This window comes from Hyperoodon ampullatus (assembly GCF_949752795.1).
Source record: "Hyperoodon ampullatus genome assembly, chromosome: 15".
Lineage (NCBI taxonomy): Eukaryota > Metazoa > Chordata > Mammalia > Artiodactyla > Ziphiidae > Hyperoodon > Hyperoodon ampullatus.
This window is the reverse complement of record NC_136928.1, coordinates 38,280,062-38,303,103: the sequence shown is the minus strand read 5'-3', so window position 1 is coordinate 38,303,103 and position 23,042 is coordinate 38,280,062. Positions and strand designations below refer to the sequence as shown.

Genomic DNA, 23,042 nt, shown 5'->3' with positions numbered 1-23,042 from the left:
ATATGATCTTGCTCAGCCACCAACAGATCAGTTCACAGGTCCTTTCCAACGAGGAGTTTAACTTCAGCCATTTAAAAAAGTGGGTTCCCACCGATCTCCTACCTGCACATGCAGGCCCACCTGCCGTGCCCCTCTCTGGCTCGGCACACAGATACTCCGGCACATGCACTCACACACTCTGGTCTCCTGAACACACCAACCCTTCCGATCCCCAGCCCTTGGGTTACTGGAGTTATCACAACTCTTTTTTTCCCAACGGCAAGCCAGGAAAGATGATAGAAACTGTGTATGTAGCCAAAAGACTAGCCTCAACTGGTTCAGAGGGAAAAAAAATTGAGCTGTGTATGTTTTTTTTTTCTTGCCTTTAGCCAAAGACCTGGGAGCATTTGATGTACAGTCGGCAGGTATTTAAAAAAAAAGAAAGAAAGAAAGAAAAGAAAAAAAAACCCACCACTGAAAAGGCCTGGCTGCACTGGGGCCCTGACACGCTCGCATCTAAAGCTTGGCCCTCGGCCAAGTTCATCTGTTAATGGACAGCCACAACCAAGGCCTGCACCTCCCCCACCTCCCCGACTCCTCTCTGTTCTCCTACCTCTTTCGAGCTCCTAAAAACTAGACATCGATTATGTCTGCACTTTTCCCTTTCTATTCAAGATAAACAAAGTGCTTCAAGTTCAGGGCACACCCTGGGACCCTTGACAAAACAATCTATCATTCTGTCTGCTAAACCAGTCTGGCTACACCACAGCCAGGAGAGCAAGGCTCCCAACGTACAATTTTCCCTTTGTGCTCCTTCCCTCTCGCTACTAACCTCTTTTCTTTACCACCTTCTCGGGAGCGTATGGACTCGACCACTTTGCTTAAGGCCCTCCCGGTAACCTCAGAAATTAAAGAAAAGAACGGAGCTCCTGGCTGCCCCTCCTCCTGCCCAGGTTTTCCTGCTCCCCCTGTGGCCCCCTCTTCCCTTGGACACATACATGCATCCCGTTAGACCCACACAATCCTTTGGACCCTCTCAGCACAGACACTCACCCAGAAAAGAAATGAAATTCAGGGACTACCCCTTCTTTTGCTCCCTGCAAGAACATTTTAAGTGAATTTTGTTTCCAATCACATCCATTAATTTCTCCTGACTCGCAATTAAATGCAAGTACACTTTTTACAACCGGTACGGAATGTATTAATTACAACTACAAATGGTCAGATGAGAGCACAGTCCCTCCTAAAAATATTAATAAAATACATAATAAATAATATTAATGAAACAAAAATAGATTCAGAAGCCTTAGCCAGGGCTTTTATTATCTCACACAAGGGGAAATCCAGCCAGTGAAACTTGCTACACATACTTTGGCAGGACGCTGGCCAACCATCACCACTGAACTCTAAAGAGCATGTCTGGCTGCAGGGCGGGGTGGGGGGATTACAGTAGTGCCCTGGTGCTGGGGGTTTTGTGCAGATGCCACCTTGAGAGGCTGATTGATGGCCATGGTGCACAAAGCACGGCCCATGACATCTCATACAGCTTTCCCATGTGGCTGGGAAAAGTTACCCACAGGCGGCTTCCCCTTCCTAAGGCAGCCCAAGCTGTTACTTCAGTGCCCACTCCTCCCCTGGAAGGACAAACGAAATCCTCTAGACCCAGAGAGAAATGAGCCCTGCTAAATTAAGGGCTTAGGATTCACGCCCCATCAGCACCATTCACTGCACCAGTGCTGTAAGCTGCCTTGCTGCCACACCACCAGGCCCCTGCTAACCTATCTCCACATCCCGAAGCCCCTCGCTTCACCCCCAGCACTCCCTACCCCCTCCCTTCCCCCCAAATCCAACACACCCACCACACAATCGAATCTAATTAAGATCAGGAGAAAATTTGCATTTTCTTTTCACTGTACCCCCAGTAATCACAGAAGTTCTTCAAATTTTGAGAATTTTGTTCCTCTGCTAATTATTTCCCTCATTTTGCATTTCAAGGCACAAAGACAGTCTATCTCACTGGTGGTCTATTAATAGTTTGAAGTTTTGAGCATCAGAAGGTAGGGTGGGTTTTTTAAATTTTTTCCTTTTAAAACTATTCTGTCATTTCCAGTTTTGTAAAAAGGGTTGTTTTTTTTTTTTTTTTTTTTGTCATTGTTGTTAGTGGTGATGATGTTAATGTTTCTTCCAAAAGACAGCTTAGCTGTGCCATTCTGTATATTACGATTTGGTCACCCCCTTACAATAGTTACTCTCTGCCTGGTTTACTGATTTACAGAACCTTGGTATGTGAACGGCAAAAAAAAAAAAAAAGAAAAGAAAAAAAAAAGAAAGAAAGAAAAGAAAAGAAAAAAAAGAAAGAAAATTCCTTGGCATAAGTGTATGTTTGCTGATCAAATTTCAGATCATGTGTTGTTCATTATTATGACTTTGCTTGAAAAACAGTTTACCGCAGTGAGATGGATTCGCTTTATATGCTTTCTACCCCTCCACTCCCTTTAAGTACTTTGAAAAACAGTGTACTTTTTTTAAGGTACATCTAAAGCATGAACTGGTTTGGATTAAAACAATGTTTCAATGTCTGTAAACTCCCTCAAAATACATTTTTAAAAGACTTACACAAAGCCACACGTGATTTTGAAGAAGCTAATGGGATTGTCCCACCAACAAAATTTAATGGTGATTTAAGAAATTCTAATACTTTTCATTTACTTCCTATAGAGTTATTTGTGTACTTGACATTTATACAGTCTCTCCATTATATAACAATCTACTCTTGGTACACTAGATGATGCCAATCTACTAGAATGAAATTTGTACTCCATATAAGCAGAAGTTTCCAGTCGGTTTTGACTTACCATTATGTTTCAATGTAAAGTGTTATTATAGCTGAGTATAAAGCACAGCTACTCCATGCTCAGGGTTTTTAACTCTAATACTGTAATCTTTCTTGCTGCTTCTAGGGCTGTGTCAGTGTTTACATTCCTGGAAGTTAAATAAACCGACATGGCAAAACTCCTGGATAGACTGAATAATAAGGCTTGTGATGACTAAATTGTTTACTTTTTACCTTGTTAGGATCCCTTTCTTGTAAAGTTTGGGGGAGAGACAGAGAGAGGAGGAATGGGGGTGGGGGTGTGATATGATAGAAAGAGAGAGATTTACACACTGGCTTCCATATGTCACAAAGACCTTCCTACCCACAACCAACGAGAACGAAGCAGCCTGCCTAAGTTAGCTTTGCCTTTTTCGATTTGTTTTGTTTTCTTAAATACCGGGTCATTTGAATACCCCCTTGTCTACTACCTTCCCTCCAATAAAAAATATGAACATTTTTTTGCCCATTTTCAAATAGCAAATTATCCATTAGATTTCATCATATCTTAGTAAAGCAATTACATCAAGAAAATGATAGTGCGTGTGGAATCAATTATGCATGCAGTTGGCCGGAGACCAAAGGCTGTGAAGTCGGAGAGGGCAGAATCGCTCGACACACACAAATAAAAAGCCCCTGGATCTCACAGATGGACCCCATCAGTTCATCTTACTGCCTAAAAAGTTCATGCACTTAATAATTTATTTGTGTTCTGGATACTGTTTCCCAGCTGAATATTAACAACTTTGAACTGAAGCATGCTTTTAGCATGGTATGGCTAGAAGTCACGGTAGGGCAGTGCTAGGGTCCCTCGGAGGTTAAAACTGCAGTTATGTTTCTTACACACTGTTCATTTTCCATCACACTTTATTTTCTTTCATTAAACATTCCTTTTAATCAGAATATCAGTTTCAATGTTCTGATTCTGCTTGTTAACCAGTGATAAACTCCTAAACCAAAGACGAACATCAATAATACAGCACAGGCTATTCAACAGCAAAGGCAAACACCAAAATCACAGGCTCTCAAAAATCGGAAACCGTTCGTTAGCACCTTGTTTTCACAGCCAGGGCACTTGTGTACCTTGAGGGAGGCACCCGGTAGCCCAGAGACCACGATTTACTTTAGTGACAAGGGAGGCGAGGCCACAGAGAGAGCAGCTAAGAGCAGAAGGCCCCAGGAACACTTACTTGAGCTAAAAGATAAAGAAGTCAGCCAAACCCAGGCCCAAGACGTGGAGGTGCAAGCCATCTATTCAAAGCAGAGACCCAAAGCATTGTTAGAAAGGTCTGTAGTTTGTAGGCGTCTCTCATCCAAATGAGCCTGATGTCTTAATACACTGGAAGAGTCAAGTCTCTCCGCCATCAAACTGCTAACAGTGAAAATGCCCGACAACTTGCATGAGGGAACAGGGACATACATATTTCTGTACGTATCTGGATGTGCCTCCATCATACACCTAAATTTTATAGTCTTCTCCCCAAATGAGAACGACTTCCAGCCAACACTTCCACAAACTGTACTTAACGTTAAAAGAAAACGGATAGAACATATGTAATTACTCAAGGTTAGACATCTAATTCCTCAATTCACTAAAGGAAACTTGGCAAGAAGATGCATCATTTTGCTCCTTTCTACTGGGGCATCTGAGGAGGAGAGCCACTGAGGCAGCTAATACACAAAACATGATCAAAAGTGATTAACAACAGCTTCATATGCAAATTGCATTAATGAAGGAGTGCAAAGTCATCATGTAAATTAAATATGTCAAATCTCTTGGTGAACTTTCAATCTTGAGAAGAAAAAACACGGCTTTAATTTTTTTACATCATCAATTTTGCAAGATTGAAAATCTAAGAATCTTGGTGCTATAAACAATTTTCACCTTTTTTTTCTCCTTCAGCAGGCTGACAGGCCAGCCTGATGTGCACCGAATGTACATGTTAATAGGCCAATCAAAAATGCAAAACAATTCGCAATTACTGGAAGGACCTAATGGTCATTAGAATTTACAACTAGGTAATGAACTGAAGTCTGCCCACACCATGCATATTCATAAAGCAATTTAGCCTTTGAAGATTAAAGAAGTGCTTAAAATTCAAATGAGCTTTAGCAAATTATCAGTAAGATTCATCCAAAAAGCAAAGGGTTTTTCTTCCTATGATTTCCTCATTTTTTTAATGCAAAATTGTTATATCTTCCAGACTGAGCTTAAACTAAACATTGAGCTTCTAGTGAAGCCAAGGGGCTAAGAGACAAACAGAGGCTGCAAACATCGTTACGGACTTTGTTCATAAAACTAAGCCCTTAAGAGCCAAACCTATCTCTAAACATGGTAATTTATCAAAAACAGCCCAGAGTTGCTCCTAGGCAATACTGCACAGTCCTCCAACAAAACAGATTAACGCAAGTCCCACCACCCTCCCAAAAAGCCTTTTTCCCCTCAAGTTGAGTCTCCTGTGTAAACATCCACTATGGTATAAAAACAGCTTTTTCATCGGCTTGGAGTGGCATTCATTTTAGAAGTTTCTGCTTCCAAAGAGAAAAGAGCAAGGAAGGAGAGGGTATGAGGCAGAGGAACGAGATCTGGTCTACTTCTGAGGAGTGAAAATCTTGTCGCTGGGTATGTGTCTTCCTGGGGGTTCCCCCCTCCTGCACTGGCAGCATTTAACCCAAGAGGAACAGGTCAGACAGACATCAGCTGACATTCAGAAAGTTAGGGTGTCCACCCCCCGCCCAACCCCAGTTGTTAGAGAGCATCGTGGGAATTTGGATTTTCATGCTTCCCAATTACCAGTCTGGAGAAGAACCTAACTCACACCTTGAATGCTAGCACATACCTTACTACCCTCACGACATTCAAGAAATTCTAGTGACAGCATTCCCAGTGAAAGTCTCCCCCACTGCCATCCCAAACACTCAATCCAGGTCAAAACACGGAGGTTACGTGTAAACCCTTTCTCAGATGGTGGACAAGTCAGACTGAGAATAACAGCTTTGAAAGGACCACGTGCCCATGCTTATTGCTCCAAAGCTGGACCCAAAGGGCTCTCTGCTTTGGTGACTGTGTTTGAACCCCCACTGAAAATATTCCAGTAGCTTCTCTCTGCCACCCTTCTCCCCCTTTCTCCACCGCCCCAGCCTCAGTTTTCCTGGAGTTGATCTTACCCGAAATGTAGGTATTATCAAGGAAGTGGGAAAGAGGAGGAGAGGGAAGGGAGAAAACCTCAGGTACTATCCCCAATTCCTTGACTCCCTTACCCATGGGACCTGCTCAGAAATGTGCCACATTTTAACGTTTGTTAGAAAGAACAGGATGCAAAGCTGCACAGAACCCACATTCACGACCATCTGTATGAACCACAGGTCTGCAGTCCTGACCAATTCCATCTGACACTAATGTTACTCTACATGAGTAGAGTTCAATGAGGGTTGATATGGGATGTGACAGAGTAAATCAGAATTAGATTAAAAACAAAAGTTTAGAAACCGATGCTACACTGCAGAGCAAATGGGACTTGAAGGCCAAATTTCCCCTAACTGCCTTCAAGTCATTTTCCCTATTAGAGCGTTTGCCTGCCACCCCTCTGCTGGCAATGCCGCAGTCACATCAGAAAGTAGAGTGGAATGCATATAGGAAGGCTTGAGACATTCCCCTTTAGATACAATACCTATATATTTAATATATAGCAATTAACTTCTGGTCAGGAGTCTGCAGGCAGCAAGCTGCCCCAAGCAGATAGTGAAGGAGGGGGCCCGGAGCTGGGACAAGCACAAAAGACAGGTCCAACCACAATGCTTGCTGTCAGCAGCTGAATTATTTTTATACAGGAATTTTTATCTCTATTGTACAAACAAGTACGTGTCTGTGCAGACTTGTTAAGCAATCCACTTGTATGTAGAATAAGATTTTTTTTTTCTTTCTTGCTACCAGTCACACAGCTCTAAGATCAGAAGAAATACATAGTCTTTGAAGCTGCTCAAATGTTTTAGTTAAAAGGACAGCAGTTGTTTTCAAAGATCCAAGAGTATCTTTATCAGAATTAAATTTTTCCTTATTGATTTTTTCCCCTTAACATAACAAAAACATAACGTGAGAAGGTTACGATTTATTATTAAAATTTTTCTCAGTCTTTAAATCGTTCTTCAGTAGCCAGTGTTCACTTTTAAATGTAAAAGAATAATTTTTTTAATCTTAGAACGGGATGGAGCAGGAGAGAGAAACTCATGAAATTTAAAATTTAACATTGGTTAATGCATTGTTTTAACTACGAACTCAAAGGCCTGGGAGAGGGGGCTGAAATAAGCCGTAAATGGCTCATTGTAAGCCGCCCCGAAATGTACACAAATCACGAAATCATGGTATCCCCTGAGCCGGTAAAAGGAAATGCTGCAGATTTTTTGTTTTTTTTTTTTGACCCAAAGAGAAACTCCATATTTAAAACCTAAAAAGCAGACGTGGCATGTAGTACCCTGTGCTCCAGCTAAGGTAAGAATCCAAGCTACACCTTATTTCCCTAAAAATTGGCAGATGTGATTTTTTTCCTGCAGCTTTTTATGCATCATTACGTATCAAGAAGATGAACTGATGAATATAAATGTAAATGCCCCGATGCTTAGCAAAAGGCTTCCCTGTGTTTTTTAGAAAGTTCCAAAATAAAATAGAAAGGGGGGACACCACAGCACCTGTGTTCTTTTTGAAAGCACCTTTGCAGGTTTCACAATAATTCCATCCTTCATTGTAATGGTAGTTTTTAATCAGTGGACTCACCTCTATCAAAAACTAAAATCAAATTGTAGGTGTAATTGTTCATTGCCAATGCTAACAACAGCAAAGATACAAACAGAAACTCATTGTGAGTGGCCACAGGTCCCCAGGTATCCCCTTCACCAACATGCCTGCTCCAGGTCCCCACTGGGAATTCCCTGGCGGGGCCGATTAAATTCTGAATAACAGGCTGAGAACCCTATCTGGAAAAGGGTGTGCACGGAGTCTTCTCGCCTCTTTTAGAGGAAGTTTAAACCTAATCATCTCACCTCCAGTGGGTATAACTTGCTGTTTAGCACACCAAGAACTTGGTATTTTATCTATCTAAAGAGATCAAAAAGAAAAAAGGAGGGCAGAGTGGGAGCAAGCTGGGGCCTGGCCTGGCCCCTGTGCAGGGTGCTAGCTCAGAGCAGCAACCTGTGCAGGTAAGACTTCCAGCGGCATTGCATCAGATCCGATCACATCAGTCTCCAGGGTGAACCGAGAGGTGAAACGCTCCGGTGCCCTGTCTGCAAACTTCTCATTCGCCAGTTCTTGGCAGCTTATTTTTCCGAGTGTTTTGTTTCAGGAAACGTGTGTATTTTTCTTTGTATGTTTTGTGGATTTACCACAACTGGTTCTGACAGCTGTTGATACTCTTAAATGAACACATTATAAAAATCCTCTTTAAAACCTCAAGCAACAGTGGACTCAAAAATAATGGTAAAATATTTTAATGGAGTTCCAGTTGAGAGTTGGTTAAAAAAAAAAAAAAAAAGAGTACAAATGAAGGTACAAAAGTCCTTTAAGTTAGCGCTAGATTTAAACTGAATGTCTGTGTGTGCGCGTGTGCGTGTGTGTGTTTAATGGGGAAAGAGGGGTGTTGCAAATCACCACAAATATTTACACTGTACTCCCTTTGTTCAAATCACATACTTTTAACAGGAAAACCTGGAACTGTGGCTATTTAAAATTTTAAATATTCAAATGCCTGTAATTAACCATATGAAACAAATTATGTCGCATTTCTCCATACCAGAACATGCAAAAAAATTCGGGTGGGGGATTGGGAGGTGGCAGAGTCGGGGAGACAACTCCAAGAGGAGGAAAGGATGATGTTTTCATTTTGCTATAGATCAAAGGAGAACAAGAATGGAAACTGTGGCATATCCAGCATTTTTACATCGCTGTCTTTCACACTGGGCTATCTAAGTTTACACAATTCCCCAGACTAGCTGCATACTAAGCTGGCTGTGTACAGCTTTATTATGGTGCGCTGGTGGAAGAAGCATTAATATTCCAGCTCTGCATCTGACAGGGCATTTACATGCGCCCATCTGAGCGGCACCTGAGAGATCTTCCAAGGTGCAGTAGCTGTGCGCCTATTGTAAAGGCAAATGAAGCTCACCTATTCCCTGCTGGGGTCAGAAGTGACCTCACCACCCCCCCGTGCCTCAAATCCTTCCCTTGCCAACCTAACTCAATGCCATCGCAGAATGACGAATGAGCTCAGAAATAGACCCTAAGTTACTAACCCTGCTAAGAACAGCAAAAGCCTTTGCTGAAATGTTTTAAAAATGCATAGGGAGTGCAGCTGGCCAGTAAAAAGCAGAGAGACAAATTCCAGTGAACCCAATATGGAATACGTTACATTCTAAAACTGATTAGAAATACAGTCTGATGTTTACTGGCTTCAAATTGAGTTTGGCATCAAGCATACTAGCTTTAATAATGCTGGCATTTTTTTATTATTATTTTAAATCTGCCTTTGGTCTTTAGGAGCACATGTGGAGAGCTCAAGCATTCTTATTCGTCAGGTTACATTTCCTAGAAATTAAGTTTGTGACAGAAAATGACTCTACTAGCAATAATATGGTCCGTGCTCAAATTAATTAGGTCATTGTTGTAAAAACTACATGGCAAATTACAAAGGTAAATTTACTGATATTGGCCAGAGCTCTAACCCCTGGGAGTAAAGGGGAGAAGCAGTTTAAGGATGCTTATTTACCTGGGTAGGAGGACAGAACAGAGGAGGGAGGGATACGATGCCAATTTTCTATTGGTATTACAAATAAAAATACTAGTCATTATCCATTAAAATATATAGTCTGAATATATTTTATGAACTTTATTAATATCCTCCAAATTGACACATAAAATTAAAACCTGTTCGATTTGAGATAGTGTTAAAAATGGGCCCTAAGTTTAAATCTTTTTTTTTAATCCTTGTAATAACAACACTGCTGACATAACCATGACCCAAATGAAATCTGAACAAGCAGAAAGGTACTAAAGATCCTTGGTGATTAAATCTCTTGCTAAAAAGGTGGCAAGGTGCCAGGCTGGGTCCAGTTTGATGCTAAGTAACTTTTATTGCACAAAGCTGGTACTACTGTATGTAAAAACAGACTTGGGCTTCGGGTAAATTTTGTCAAATGATTTCTTTGTGCAATAAGGGTGTGAACAGAGCAACCAGAGTAGATTAAATTAACATCAAGTGACGCAATCTCGGTGCATCTCCCTAGCTGTGCTACTTCAGTTAAATTTCATATTTTCCCCCCAAACGAGAGCCGAACTTTCTTCTTTTTTTCACTGACTAGTGTACAAGGCCACCATTCACCTATTCTCCTTTTTGAAATACTTTCACTAAGAAATCACAAAATTCTGAAAAATGCTTCCCTAGGATTTGCACATTTGTTATATACTTCAATTTAGTACCCCCCCCAACATTAGCCAAACTGCACTAAGGCTGCAGTGTGACAATAATGATTTTCCAGGATTCTAAAATGTGCCATTAATATGCATCCAATTCACCTCTTCCCTGAGCTTAAAGTTTGCTGTCCTGACGCTGCCTGCACGTGTCTATACTCACTTGCATTTTCCAGCCCATGGGCAGCTCCACAATTAAATGCCACATTCACCAGGAGAAAGGTGTGCAAAACAGATTTCAGGTCCTTTAAAAGTAAAAGACACAACTTGCAATACAACGAGGAATTGGGTGATTTGAGAAATTACAGCACTGTTTTTTAAGCTTTCATAGAATAAACACAGAGAATGGGAGGGAAACTTTCCCCCTCTCCTCCTGTTCTTGAAGTGAATACATATTTGTGTTTCCAATAGAAGGCCATTTTTACATTAACTGTCTGTAACAGCAGGAGACAGAAAAACTAACACAATCTCCACATCACACACAGGATGATCTTCATATCACATGGCCCTGTTCTCAAAACTATTTATAAAAGACAACTAGGGAAATGCACAATGCATCTTTTCTGTGTCACGGAAAGGGTAACATCGGAAGAACTTTGGGATCTTTGGGATCTTCCACATTGTAGATTTTTTTTTCTTTTTGGCTTGCCGAAGTAAATTTAGCAGCCATGGGGGCCACTGTGTTTAATTAAGCTTTCAAAAGTCCTCTGACAATGCCAACAATTGTAAGACACTTCTGCGGCTCAATCATGCAATCGCTGTGACAGTTCTATTTACAATTTGTCTTAGAAAGAGTTTCTCTCACATTGTACTTTGACAAAACATCCAAGCTGCCAGTTCACAACCTTTCTCTGTCTTATTTACAAATACATCTTGTATATAGGACTCCCAGTCTCATGAACATGAGCCTTTGGGTAATGGTCCCACAAACACAGGCTCCCAGTGAAAATCCTAGGTATTTATTAGGAAACAATATTCTTTAGTCTCTGGATGTGAAGGTTAAATAAATTGTTCACCAGTAAACTGGGGTTTTGTTTGTTTGTTTGTTTTAGCTGCCATGCTAAAAATTCACTTCAGAAGTCAGTGGTTTTTATTCAGAATCACACAAATAAAGAGAAATGAAAAATAAGAGGTTATAATAGGATACTATAATTTATAGTCTCATTTACAATTATACCATAAAGTACATCTTCCAGTTCAGTCTGAGATAAGAAAGAATTCAAATGGGTACAAAAAGAAAAGGAAAGTTGAGTTTCTAAATTCTAAAAAGCATGAGTATGTTATACTTGATTTACCTTTAAGTAACATGCTTATATATTTCTGGATTGAATTAGTATTTCTCCTCTCACAGAGCTTCTGTCTTACATATTATTATCTGGGTATGAGGTGTATTGTCTAGGCAAATAATTTTTCAATGCCCTGATATCAATGTCTATGTTCATGATTTTAAAGAGAAAAAACGTTATATATCAATAGCGAGAGACTTCACTACACTTTACAGGACTAATCATATTTTCTCCCATTCTCTCAAAAAGCTAACTTTATGACAGCCCAACCCTAATTTAAAGATTTCTATGTGCAATAGCCAAAACCTCAAAGCTGACACTGTGGGAGAATATTTTTTGGCCTTTTCTATAAGTGAACAGCAGCTCCACAGTCACTAATCTTCAATGAATATTTCCCCCTCATAAAATATGAGTCTAGAAAACAAAACAAAACCCTAATTAAAAGCCCTGACTGCCAGTCAAAGGCTGCTGATATCTGATGGTGGATATCTGACACATAACATTGATGAACTGGGCCCTGCACAATATAACCTGCCCATTTCCAGTTAAATTAGTACTACTTCAGTGGTCTCAGTGGATCACAATCACACAATATTTTGAATAAAATGAAAAAAAAAAACGGATCAACATATACGTGTGTATTCAACCAGGTAAAAATCATCCTTTCTAAAAAATACTCGGCTTTGAGAGGCCTATGTACAGCCAAAACCCACACCATCTTACTGAAGTTTTAAAGAACACTCAATCTCCTATGTGAAAGCCCCAAATTCTAAGCTTTATTTATCTCAGGAAGAAGATCTGTCACTGTTTGATTCCAGCTTCCTGCCTATAAAACAGCATAGAGCACACAGTAAGCTCACATCCAACTTACATCACTTTAATAAGGCCTTTCCTACACAGCGCATTTAAATAACTACCTTTTATATGGTTGCCAAGCATATTCTTCTAGAGATTCATCAATGTATCTCTTTCCTAATACAGAGCATTGCTTCTCCTTTCTTTTTGTGACACAATTAAAATATCTACTGAATGATTACTCTTATTGTTTCCTTCCTCACTGTAAAAAGAAAAGCAGACTTGGAGTTGTGAAGACATGCTCTAGGGAAATGGGCTGGGAATACACAGCCGTCTTCCAGAACTTTGCTTCAGGGGCACCTAAGGGCCAGGGCATCTTAATTTATGTGCGATGGCAGAATGTTAATTTCACCATAGGAAACTCCTTAATTCATTACCGTGAATTATGAAAAGTCGTGACTCTAGTTACTGACATCTCGCTTTGCGATGTGACCACGCTATTTATGTTCAGCCAATTCCAGGGTGGGAACAGGTGATTAAACACAATGAAAGGAATCAAGACTTTGTAACTATTCGTGAGTGAAAGGTTTACCTCACCTGGGTCGCAGCACTGGTGCACCCATTGAATATCTTAGATAGCTTAGGTAGCTCTTCATCTCAGTGTAATTACTTAGCATTAGCCCTATAAAATATATTTTAAATGTGCTTTTTGGGGGGCTTCTTTGAGCTCTCTTACTGCACTAGTCCTTAAAAAAAAAAGAACCTTTATGACAACCAGAGAGTTAAGGAAAATATCTCTTCTTCTTCCCTACGTAGATTTACAACTGTGACAGCGAAAAGCCTTCACTATAGAGCCTTCCCCCCAGCTTTTAGATTTCTCCTCTAAGTACAGAGGCACAGAATTTTCAAGCTGGTTAATCTGAGACTGAATAACCTATTTGGGACCTCAGTAAGAAGTGTGGTTTTAATTCTTGCTTGACAGACACTGTGTTTTGTCTTTTAAACGAGCAGCTCGATATGTAAATACGATGTTACATCACGCAAGTGTTACTCCATATTTGGTGATTTAGAAAGGCTTTGGATCTCCTAAGACGACAAATCCCCTTCCGCTTGCTCTTGCTTCATTAATCATGCCTTACACTTCTGTTCATTTTCCTTCCAGTCACAAGACAGCACATGGAAATGGTCATTGCCATATCCTGCTGGGGGGCAGGGAGGGGTGGATAAAATCTTAACCTGCATGTCATATAAGCTACATGTGGTGCATTCGAGAAAAATATTTTGTGAATGCACCTTCCCTGGCAGCAGATTTCTCATTTCACTAAAGGAAAAGTATGAGTATTGTTGCAGACAGCAGTAAAAAAAAGAAAAAAGAAAAAATGCCATGTTTGATTTTAATGATCAAATTCCAGAGTGGGGGAGAAGAAATACTACGACATTTAATCCCCTCTGGACTACTGACCCACTACAGTTCCGCTCTTTGGTCAAACTAGGTTGAAGGGACAAGTTCCAATGAATCAATTGATTCTATGCACTACCCTTCCTAAAACTGAACAAACCGTCTGCCTTTTGGGGGCAGCAGCAGGGGAAATAGAGGGGAGTGACCAGCCGACAGGCATGCCGGTTTTGTTACCACAGAATCTGCATTCACTTCATCTTGTACATTAAATCACCGTTGTTTCATTTTTAAAAATGTTTTAAGGGTCGCTGTACAGTGTTGTTGTTTATCACTTAGAGAAGGGATTTAAGTCCCTCTGTTAGCCATTAATTCCTTTTCCCTTGAGCTGTTGAGAAACCCACACCCCTAGCTACCTTTCTGCTAAAATTAACCAAAGGAAGCAGAGCTGTTCAATGTGTGTATGTATTTTTCCAAGAGAATTTTTATATTACGTTATAGCAGAAACAGTGGAAGTCTGGACTGGACATTTGTAAGGGTGACATGTGGTTGTGTAAACCACAAACAAAATCAAGATACATCTGTCAAAACCACATCAGAGACGAGAGAGAGCACAGAGAAGCATTTATCATTTAGCTGAGGAGGCAGGCTGCAGGGAGCAGCCGTTCCTGTCAAACCAACCTTTTGAAATTTCCAACATGCCCTTAAACTTTTCGAGTAAGCATGTCTGTGCGCTTCAGCAACTGCCCTCTCTACTCTGGCCTGGCCAGTCGAAAATGGCATCTTAAAGTCAAGGTCACGGTGTCATCCCACCACGGGGCTGTGTTTAATTACAGCCCCATACGGGCTGACAGCCAATATGGATCCAAGGCTAGCCCTGAAACTCAGTTAACTCTTTCCAGCCCCTCCAAAATGCCCTTCCAGCCCACCCAACTTCATGGAAGCATCGAGAACAAACGGCACCCCTAGTGAGGTCTGATCAGGTATTCTGACTCAAACAGGTCACTGGCCAAACTACAAATGCCTATACGCCACTTTGCCTCTGACTTGTCACCAAGGCTGGAAATGGACCTTGGAAACTGGGCTAGGTGTAGTAAGGTTCAACACTTAAAAATGAGAAGGGGAGAGAAAAGGAAAGAAATTCAGAATCAGCAGATCCAGAGAGAGGGTATCAGGTGTGTGTAACCTATTCTGCCTACATCTGACTCGGTGAAGTGGAAAATATTTATTTTTGTGTGTTCTGGACATAAGCAATAGGAATGATTATTTTAACATTACAGGGCTGTCATGGACAGTCACATGGAGAAATACAAAAAGCACTTCACCACTCCTAGTGCTTGGCTACAGCGCCTCCGAAAATGAAAAGAAAACATGCAAACAGCTTTTCTCCTTGCTTCTCATTTACCTGCTATGTGTTCCTGTTTGGGGCAAATTCCTCTAGATGACGTTGATAAACAATCGTCATCCTCTGGCGTGACCTGGATGCCAACCTCCACGGGATTGGATGCTTTTTTCATCTCGATTGGTGAAGGGGAAGGTGGCTTATCCACAGCTTTTTCTAAGCAGAGGCTGCCATTGCATTGTTTCCGTTTGTGCTCGATAAAAATAAGAATGTCCCCCAATGGGAAGTTCATCTGGCACTGCCCACACGTGAGGAGGTCATGGTCCCCTTCTGGAGCTCCCAAAGGGCCGTGGTCTGGTTCATCATCTGTAAGAATGGCTTCAAGAGGTTCGGCTGTGGTTGAAGAAACAAAAGCACAATTATTAGAGTGCCAGAAAGGAGAGAATACGGGGAAATACATTCTCAACCCCATCCCATCCCAGCACATTATGTAAAGGGTTTCTAGCCTCCTCCATTTAATGCCCAGAAAAATGTGAGCGTCTAAAATGTACACGGATGTGGAAACTGTCAACAAGAAAGCAAATTTATCAATGAGGCAAATCATCATATATTTAAAGAAAACTGCCTGACTTGCATACTTCCAGAGAAAACACACATACATACACACATATACACACACACACACATACACACACCCCAAATGTGTCTGGTCTGTAAGTTTAGAAAGAATGTGACTGTTAAATAAATAGTTAATGCAGAAACATAAAGTAAGCTTAAATAATAACTACTCCCCAAAAAACTGGTAAAAACATGGATTGAAACCAAATTTGTTTCTTTTTCATATAGAGTAAGTTGTCTATTGTGCCCAAGAATAAAAGGAGAGGTGAATAAGCACACACACACACACACCCTTTGTGTGTGAACATATAAACTCTAAATATACAGAGACATGGCTTCATAAATTAGAAAGCTACTACATCACACAGAAAATGTGCCACATTTACACTGCCGTAATAAGAAAAAGACTGCATTCACCTGTGAAACAGATCTAAATAATAGTCATAACGCAGCATAATTCACACTGCCAAAAACCTTTCTGATCTCACTCTCAGCAGTGCCACAAAATCAAAGAAATACCAAATTCACTGGCAATTCTTCTCAGACACATTAGCTAAATGGGATACTTTCGAGTACTTAAGAAAATAAGCCAATTAGTCATTTTTTCATTCTGAAGAAAGGAATGTCTAAAATATTCTAAACATGTTTGCAGTTGGTGGCCCCCATCACGTAAAAATCAGAATGGTCAAGCAAACGCGACATTTCAGATCAAGGCTGAGAAGTCCTTTCTTTAGACTTGAAATACTTTGCCTAATGTTGTCAAAGTTGTCTAATTTTCTGAATGAGCTCCAGAACGCTTCATTATGGGACTATTTCTGCACACATAATCACCAGCGGATGGTATAACAAGGTAGATATGTCTTTCATTCCTGTTTCTTTTTTTTCTTTAACCGTGCACCAAAATACTCCAGCATCTATTTGAACAGCTTCTATCATTTTTTTAAACTTCCAAAGGGGAAAAGAGAGTTGGTAAGTCTCTGCTCCTGAAACCTTATGCTTACTCTATCACACACACACAAAATTACAAAATACGAAACATATCCAGGATGCTGCCAGTTAATAAAACTGAAGCAGAAAATGTACAAGTCTTAAACAGTTAATCAGTCTGACCTTCTTTAGCAAGCTGCCAATTTCACATTTAATGAACTTAAAGCCACAGAGAATCAAAAAATAGATTTTAATTTGAGTGTAGAATATTGGAACAGATTTTGATAAAGTGCAAAAATCCAGTGAACTCAGGTTAAATTTATTTCAACCCTATCCAGACTGAATATTGAGGGGGAAGATCTGGAGTAACTCCCAGATGTGCTGGGTGAAATAATATTGAGAGAGCCCTGCCTAGCTGCACCTGTGCTCAAGTAGGACATGTCATAATTTCTAGCCTCTGGTACTCCTCCTAATTTAACATAAGGTCACCACAGGAATATGAAGGTTATATTCCTACTAATAAAGACAGCAAAGTAAGCACTTATATTTCTTTGCCCAACATACTGACCAAAAGATAAATACACATGCATACTTTTCAAATAAAAGGAGACAAACAGAAAGCTTTTGCATAGTGCTTCTATGTCATTTTTCTCCTATTTGCTTTCATTGTGACCAAGTGAGGAACTGAATAAGGAAGTCATTCTCCAAGATCCCTCCTATGTGAATTAAGAATTTTAAGTACACATTAACAAATGTGGCTTTTGTTGTTGTTGTTCAGCATTAACTACAAATTCTGAGGTTTACGGATTGAAGAAAGACTCAGGAAAAAACCTTCATTTTATTAAAGTTAGTAGTACATAGAACCTTTGCATAAAAACATGTTTTTAAACTCCACCGTTAAGATTTGTTTTTTATTCCCAAGCCCTGACACATTTCTGAAAATGGAAATATTATTTGGGAGCAAAAGGAGATATTCCCCTAGTTATCAAACAGTTAAAGGTAATGTGGTACAAAACAGACTTGGTTAAAGTCTTCTAAATGTAGTGACTGAACTGATTTACAATCAAAACCAGGAAATGAAGTGGTAATTCAGAGGTTGCTGATTACACCTCCACATTTCACCTAATTAATTTTATAGGAGGCAAAGTTCTTGAAAATAACAAGACGATCAAATGTACAGATATAAAACCTATAACCTCAACATTTTCTATGCTCTTAACATAAATTATTGCTAATTAACAAGAATTATATCCTAATGTATGAAATACGGTTAACATCAGGCTCCCTGCTAAACATTTGGCTAGTGATGTTCAGAGAAATACCAAAATGTTTTATCATTGCTACTATATTATTAAAAATCAGACGAAGTGGGGCACAAAGAAAATATGAAAATACAATTCTCTTGCTGTAGTCTACTGATTTGCATTGACATCTTTTCTCAGTGGCAATCAACATTTCCTTTCTGGGCTCTGATAATTTCTCTGTATTTTAATGCAAATTCCCCTTTCCCTAAAAACATTCCTAACCTCAGCCATTTTACCCCCTCCCTCAATTCAATTCCATCCTCCTTCCCTCCCACACAACCACCGTTTCTAAGCTCCGGCCTAAGCCCTGGCTACAAAGCGGGGAGTCCAGGATTGAAGTGGAAAGGAGTGGGCAAATAATCATAATAATTAGCCGCGAATTCTCTACAAGGGGAAAAAGAAATTGAAAATAAAATGCTTCTGCGTTCAAACAGCAAGACTGACTGAAACGTCTCAATGCCCCAGCGGCTGACTGAGATCTCCTTCCTCTCTCTGCAGTTGCAAAAGAATAAATTTAAAAAAAAAAAAAAAAAAAAAAAAAGCCTTAGAAGAAATGTAGGGAAGGAGGAAGGAGCTAGCGAAACGAGGGCTGCTGGGGAGGGGGAGGGGGAAAGAGAGCTCTGCCTTCAAGTTTGCTTTCCAAGTCCTTCCCTTTGATTGTCTTAACAGGGTAAGGAAGCAAACCGAGGCTGAAATGCTGAGAGAAAAAGCAAAGAAACAAAAGCGAAGGCAGGGGCGACAGGCCGGGGGCAGGGGGCCCGGCGGGGGTGGGCAGTGCGGAAAGTGAAGTTGGGCGCCGGGACTCTGAGGCACAAAGCGAGCAGCGTGCTGGCCGCAGGCTCCGGCCGCGCTCGCTGGGAACACGTGCAGCGGCTGCCGCGGGGCCGTGGGGCCGGGAACCCGGGGCGGGAGGCGGCGGGCAGCCTGGGGACCCGATTGCTGCCTCCACGGCGGTCCTGCCTGGCCGCGGGGTGACGACGGTTCCCCAGGACCACCAGTTGGAGAACTGGGAAGTGAGGCTTGGAAAACTCGGCAGGTTAACCTGGTGCTGTCTCGGTATCAACGCACACACCAAAAGCGCGGGTCCTGAAATTCATTCTGTGTCCAGAGGCTCACACTTTTTACTTTGAGGGATCTCTGCAAATGCGTTTCTCCCGCAATTCCCGGCACCGGTGTGCGCAGCGCGGCGGCGGCGGCTGCGGTTATTCATTATTAATGACGCCGCTCGCCCGCATCATTATGATAACTATTACTATTGTTGTGATTTCGGGCTTCAAGGCGAGAGCTGCAGGAGGCGGAGGAGCCGGGGGGGTCGGGCTGCAGAGCAGCCCTGCAAGCCCGCTGTGGCCGCCTCGGTCCGCGCTTTGCATGGGGGTGAGGGGGTGGAAGAAGTGAACCTGGAGACTAAGTGCAAACTTGCAGGATCCCGCCCTTTGGCCTTGCCCCGAAGCCGGAGAGCGCGCACTCCCCTTTCCTCCCTACCAAAAATGCCCGCCCGAAAGAGAACGAAAACTGCACCCCGCTCCACTCCCGGAGCCCGGGGGTGTCGGCCGCGCGCTTCTCTGCAGCCCTGGCAAGAAGCATTTTTAAAGTCAAAATGAAGAACAAAGACATAAGGGGTGATGGGAGGGAGGGGGGAGAAAGGGAATTCTGCCTAACCGTCCGTTTCCCCCACCCCCACCCTCGCAAAGCTCTTCCCTCCCGGCCGAGAAATGCAGAGCGGGGGTGGGGGAGGCTCTGGTACAGGTTCAAGTTCGCTGAGCTTTCTTGATCTTGTTCTGCCTCCTAGCGACCGAATGGCTCAGCCAGCCCAAGAAGCGGAGGATGGGGGCGGGGAGGGGAAGGGGGTCCTGAAGACCGGAATGGCTCCCGCTCCCCCCTGCGCACCCAGAAAATTAGACCACCGCACGCCCTTCAAACTGGTTCCTCAACGCTAAGCCAGCCGAGACACGGCGAGAGGGGGATAACCCACCCAGCCTGGAATATCTCCGGATGGGCCCAGGGTGGGTGGGGGACGGGGGAGCAGCCCGGACTGCACGCCTCAGTCCGTCCTTGGAGCCCCCAATGCATCCTTCCGAAGAAGGGCCCAGCTTTCCCGAGTGCTGCGAACACTGCCCTTCCTTCCCGCCGGTACCTGGCCGGGCTGTAACTTCACACCGCCGCGCGCCGCGTCTGCTCCGCATCCGGCGCGGCCGGGGGAGTGGGGGGCGGGGGAGAGCGGCGAGGGAGGGATGCGCGGGGGTGGGGAGAGGGAGGGCCCCGCAACGTGCCCGGGCGGGGGAGCTTTCGAAGTGTGTGACAAGTTCCAGGGCCCAGTGAAAAATTCAATTCCCTCTGCGCACCCCCCTCAAACACACACACCCCTTTAAAAAAATACAGAACTCGGTATAGGGTGGTCCTTTAAAATTGCAGCAAAAATTAAAATAAGGGTCATGAATGAGGAGGGGGAAGGAGGTGGGCCCTCTTATTCCTTTCTTTCCCTTGCAGCCAAACTTTCCTAAGTGCCCACCGCCTGCCTTTCCAGGCGCATTCTGTTAGCCAGGAGACAGCAACCCACTTACCCACCCACCCCCACCCCCAATATAGACTCACAAGGGCCCCCTGACCGACACAGGCCCGTGGTAGAGGACAAGAACTCAAGGGAGGGGTGCGTGAAGTCCCAGGGTCGAACACTCCCCAAAAGCATACTCGAACATATTACTCCCGTACCACCTACCACCCACCCCCACCTGGCTTGGCCGCGCTCAGGAGCTGGGGGCTGGTGGCCTGTCCCGGTGGGAGGGGGGCAGGGAAAGCACGTGGTGACCTCTCCGCCGCCCCGAGCTGGGGGCTAGAGGCGTCGGGGGTAGGGGGCGGACAGAACTCGCTTTTACGGCTGCTCTGCAGAATAAAAATGCTTTGCAAAGCCGAGTTTCTCCCCAGCCGATTTCGCAGTAGGGTTGGCAGGGAGGAGGTCTGGGCATTATGCTGGGGGGTCAGAGAGGACCCTCGACCCGGCTGGCGCTGAGTCGCTGCACGGCCTGCCGCTGTGCCAGCGGGCGGGCGGCGGGCGCCGGGTGGGCGATCCCGGGCGGGGCGGGGGCGCGGCGAGGCCCGGCGAGGCCCCGGCGAGGCCCCGGCGAGGCCCGGCCGCAGCCGCCGCCCGCTCCCGGGCTGCCGCGCAGCGCTCGGTTCTCTGTCTGTTTGTTGGCAGGAGGCTCCCGCACACGCGGTGCTTGTAAACATTCAGACACGAGATTTTTCCCAATCAAAATCCACTTCCACTTTTTTTGAAAATCTTCCAAAAAATAGTAAGAGGAGGGAGTTCCTCGCTCCCTCTCTGTGCCGCCGGCGCTCTAAGTTTGCAACTAAAGAGGTTTTGGTGAAGGGGATAATTGTATTTTATCCCCTCTATTAGAGACTGTGAGATTTTTGCTGGGAGGGGGGCGATGGGGGAGTCAAAGAGGAGAGCGTGGCAGAAAACGGCCGGCGGAGCGTTAGGCTTCTGTTTTGGGGCAAGAAATTTTGCCCTATTTTATTTATTTTATTTTATTTTATTTTTCACGTTTTCTCGCCGCCACTGAGGTTCGGCCGGGAGGGGCGGGCAGCGGCAACCCGGGCGGCAGCGGCCAGAGCGCCCTCCCTCCCTCTCCCGCTCGCCCCCGTCCCTTGCCCCTGCCCTTCGGCGGCGGCGGCGGCGGCGGCGGCGGCGGCGGCGGCGCGGGAGGGCAAGCGCGAGGAGCCGGCACAAAAGGCAGCGGGACAAACACCCACCTCGGGCCGGAACAAAAGGCGGCAGCGCCGGCCGCTGCTCCCGTCCTTCCCGGTTGCCCAAGCTCTCCCTGCCGCCGCGGTCCCTCTCCAGACTCGGGAGACTCCAGAGCGCCGGGGGCCCCCTCCCACAATCCCACTTTCTCACTATTGTGGAGATGACTACTTTCCTCCCGGTGCACACTTGACCGTGAGCGCGCTGATGTCCGAGGGCCAGTCTCACCTCTTTTCTCCCTGGGAATTGTTTTTTTTAGACTTGGGCTCCCCACCCCCCCGTTTCTCTTCCTACGGTGAGTGGAAGCAACCCCCCTTTCCCCTTCAGTTCCCTCCCTTAGGTTTGCACGAGAGTTGTTAGCATCCACAGCATTGTCCATTATTTTGCAAAACTGGAGGGGAAATCATTGCATTCCTTTTCGAAAAGCGAAATAAAGCAGAGGAAAGCAGGAAAGAGGAGCAGTCAAATTGTTGTAAAATTAAATAAAATTAAAAGGTTCGTGCTATCCCAAAAGTGTACATACGGCTATGGTTCGGGATGGGATGAGATTGGGGTTTTTTTTTCCCCCTCTCCCTTTAATCTCTTTTATCCCGACGCTCGGAGGTTTTTTCTCGTGAAAAAAAAATTTTTAATGCATGCACACACCCCTCTCTCCCCCTCTCTCTTGCTTCTCGTCCTGCGCGCTCTTGTGATTATTAATAATTATTATTACTATTATTGGGTTACTTACGCGAGAATTCCCGTTTGCTTAAGTGCTGGGGTTTGCCTTGCTTGCGGCGAGACATGGTGGACTGCGGGGCGGGCGGCGGCGGCGGCGGCGGCGGCGGGCGGACGACGGCTCGGTTCACATCGGGAGAGCCGGGTTAGAAAGAAGGAGACTCCAGAGAAAATATCTTCATCAGTGCCTTTTGACATCCAAAATAAATTAGAAATAATACAAAGATGGCGCAGGGAAGATGAATTGTGGGAGAGCCGTCATGGCTTTTTTTTTTTTTTAAGCAAAAAAAAAAAAAAAAGAGAGAGAGAGAGAGGAGAGATAGAGGGGGAGAGAGAGAGAAAGAGAGAGAGATGAAAAAAATGGCAAAAGCCCCCCTGAGCTGCAAGTTCAAGTGCGGACGTGACGTCCCTGCGAACTTGAACGTCAGGAGTCTGGATGGACAGAGACACACAAAACATGGGCAGGGCGAGCAGGAGAGAAGGGGAGGAGGGAAGGGGAAGCTCACACCAATGGACACACATCAGGGGCTGGACATGAAAAAGAGACCAGGACAAGCCAATGGCCAGTGCGGGGCGGGGGAGGTGCGGGGCGGGGGGCTCCGCAG

General features: G+C 43.9%; 1 protein-coding gene across 9 annotated transcripts in view; it reads right to left on the bottom strand.

Moving 5' to 3' along the window:
* Positions 1-22,505, bottom strand: part of BCL11A (BCL11 transcription factor A) — a gene marked incomplete at both ends in the record, with an annotated part of 96,997 nt that extends 74,492 nt beyond the window's left edge. For all 9 annotated transcript variants that reach the window (XM_079720481.1, XM_079720487.1, XM_079720483.1 and 6 more), the window contains 2 exons: positions 15,190-15,519; positions 22,451-22,505. In XM_079720481.1, the coding sequence (XP_079576607.1) occupies positions 15,190-15,519; positions 22,451-22,505 (385 nt within the window). The remainder of the gene's footprint in view (positions 1-15,189; positions 15,520-22,450) is intronic.
* Between the last annotated feature and the right edge of the window lie 537 nt (positions 22,506-23,042).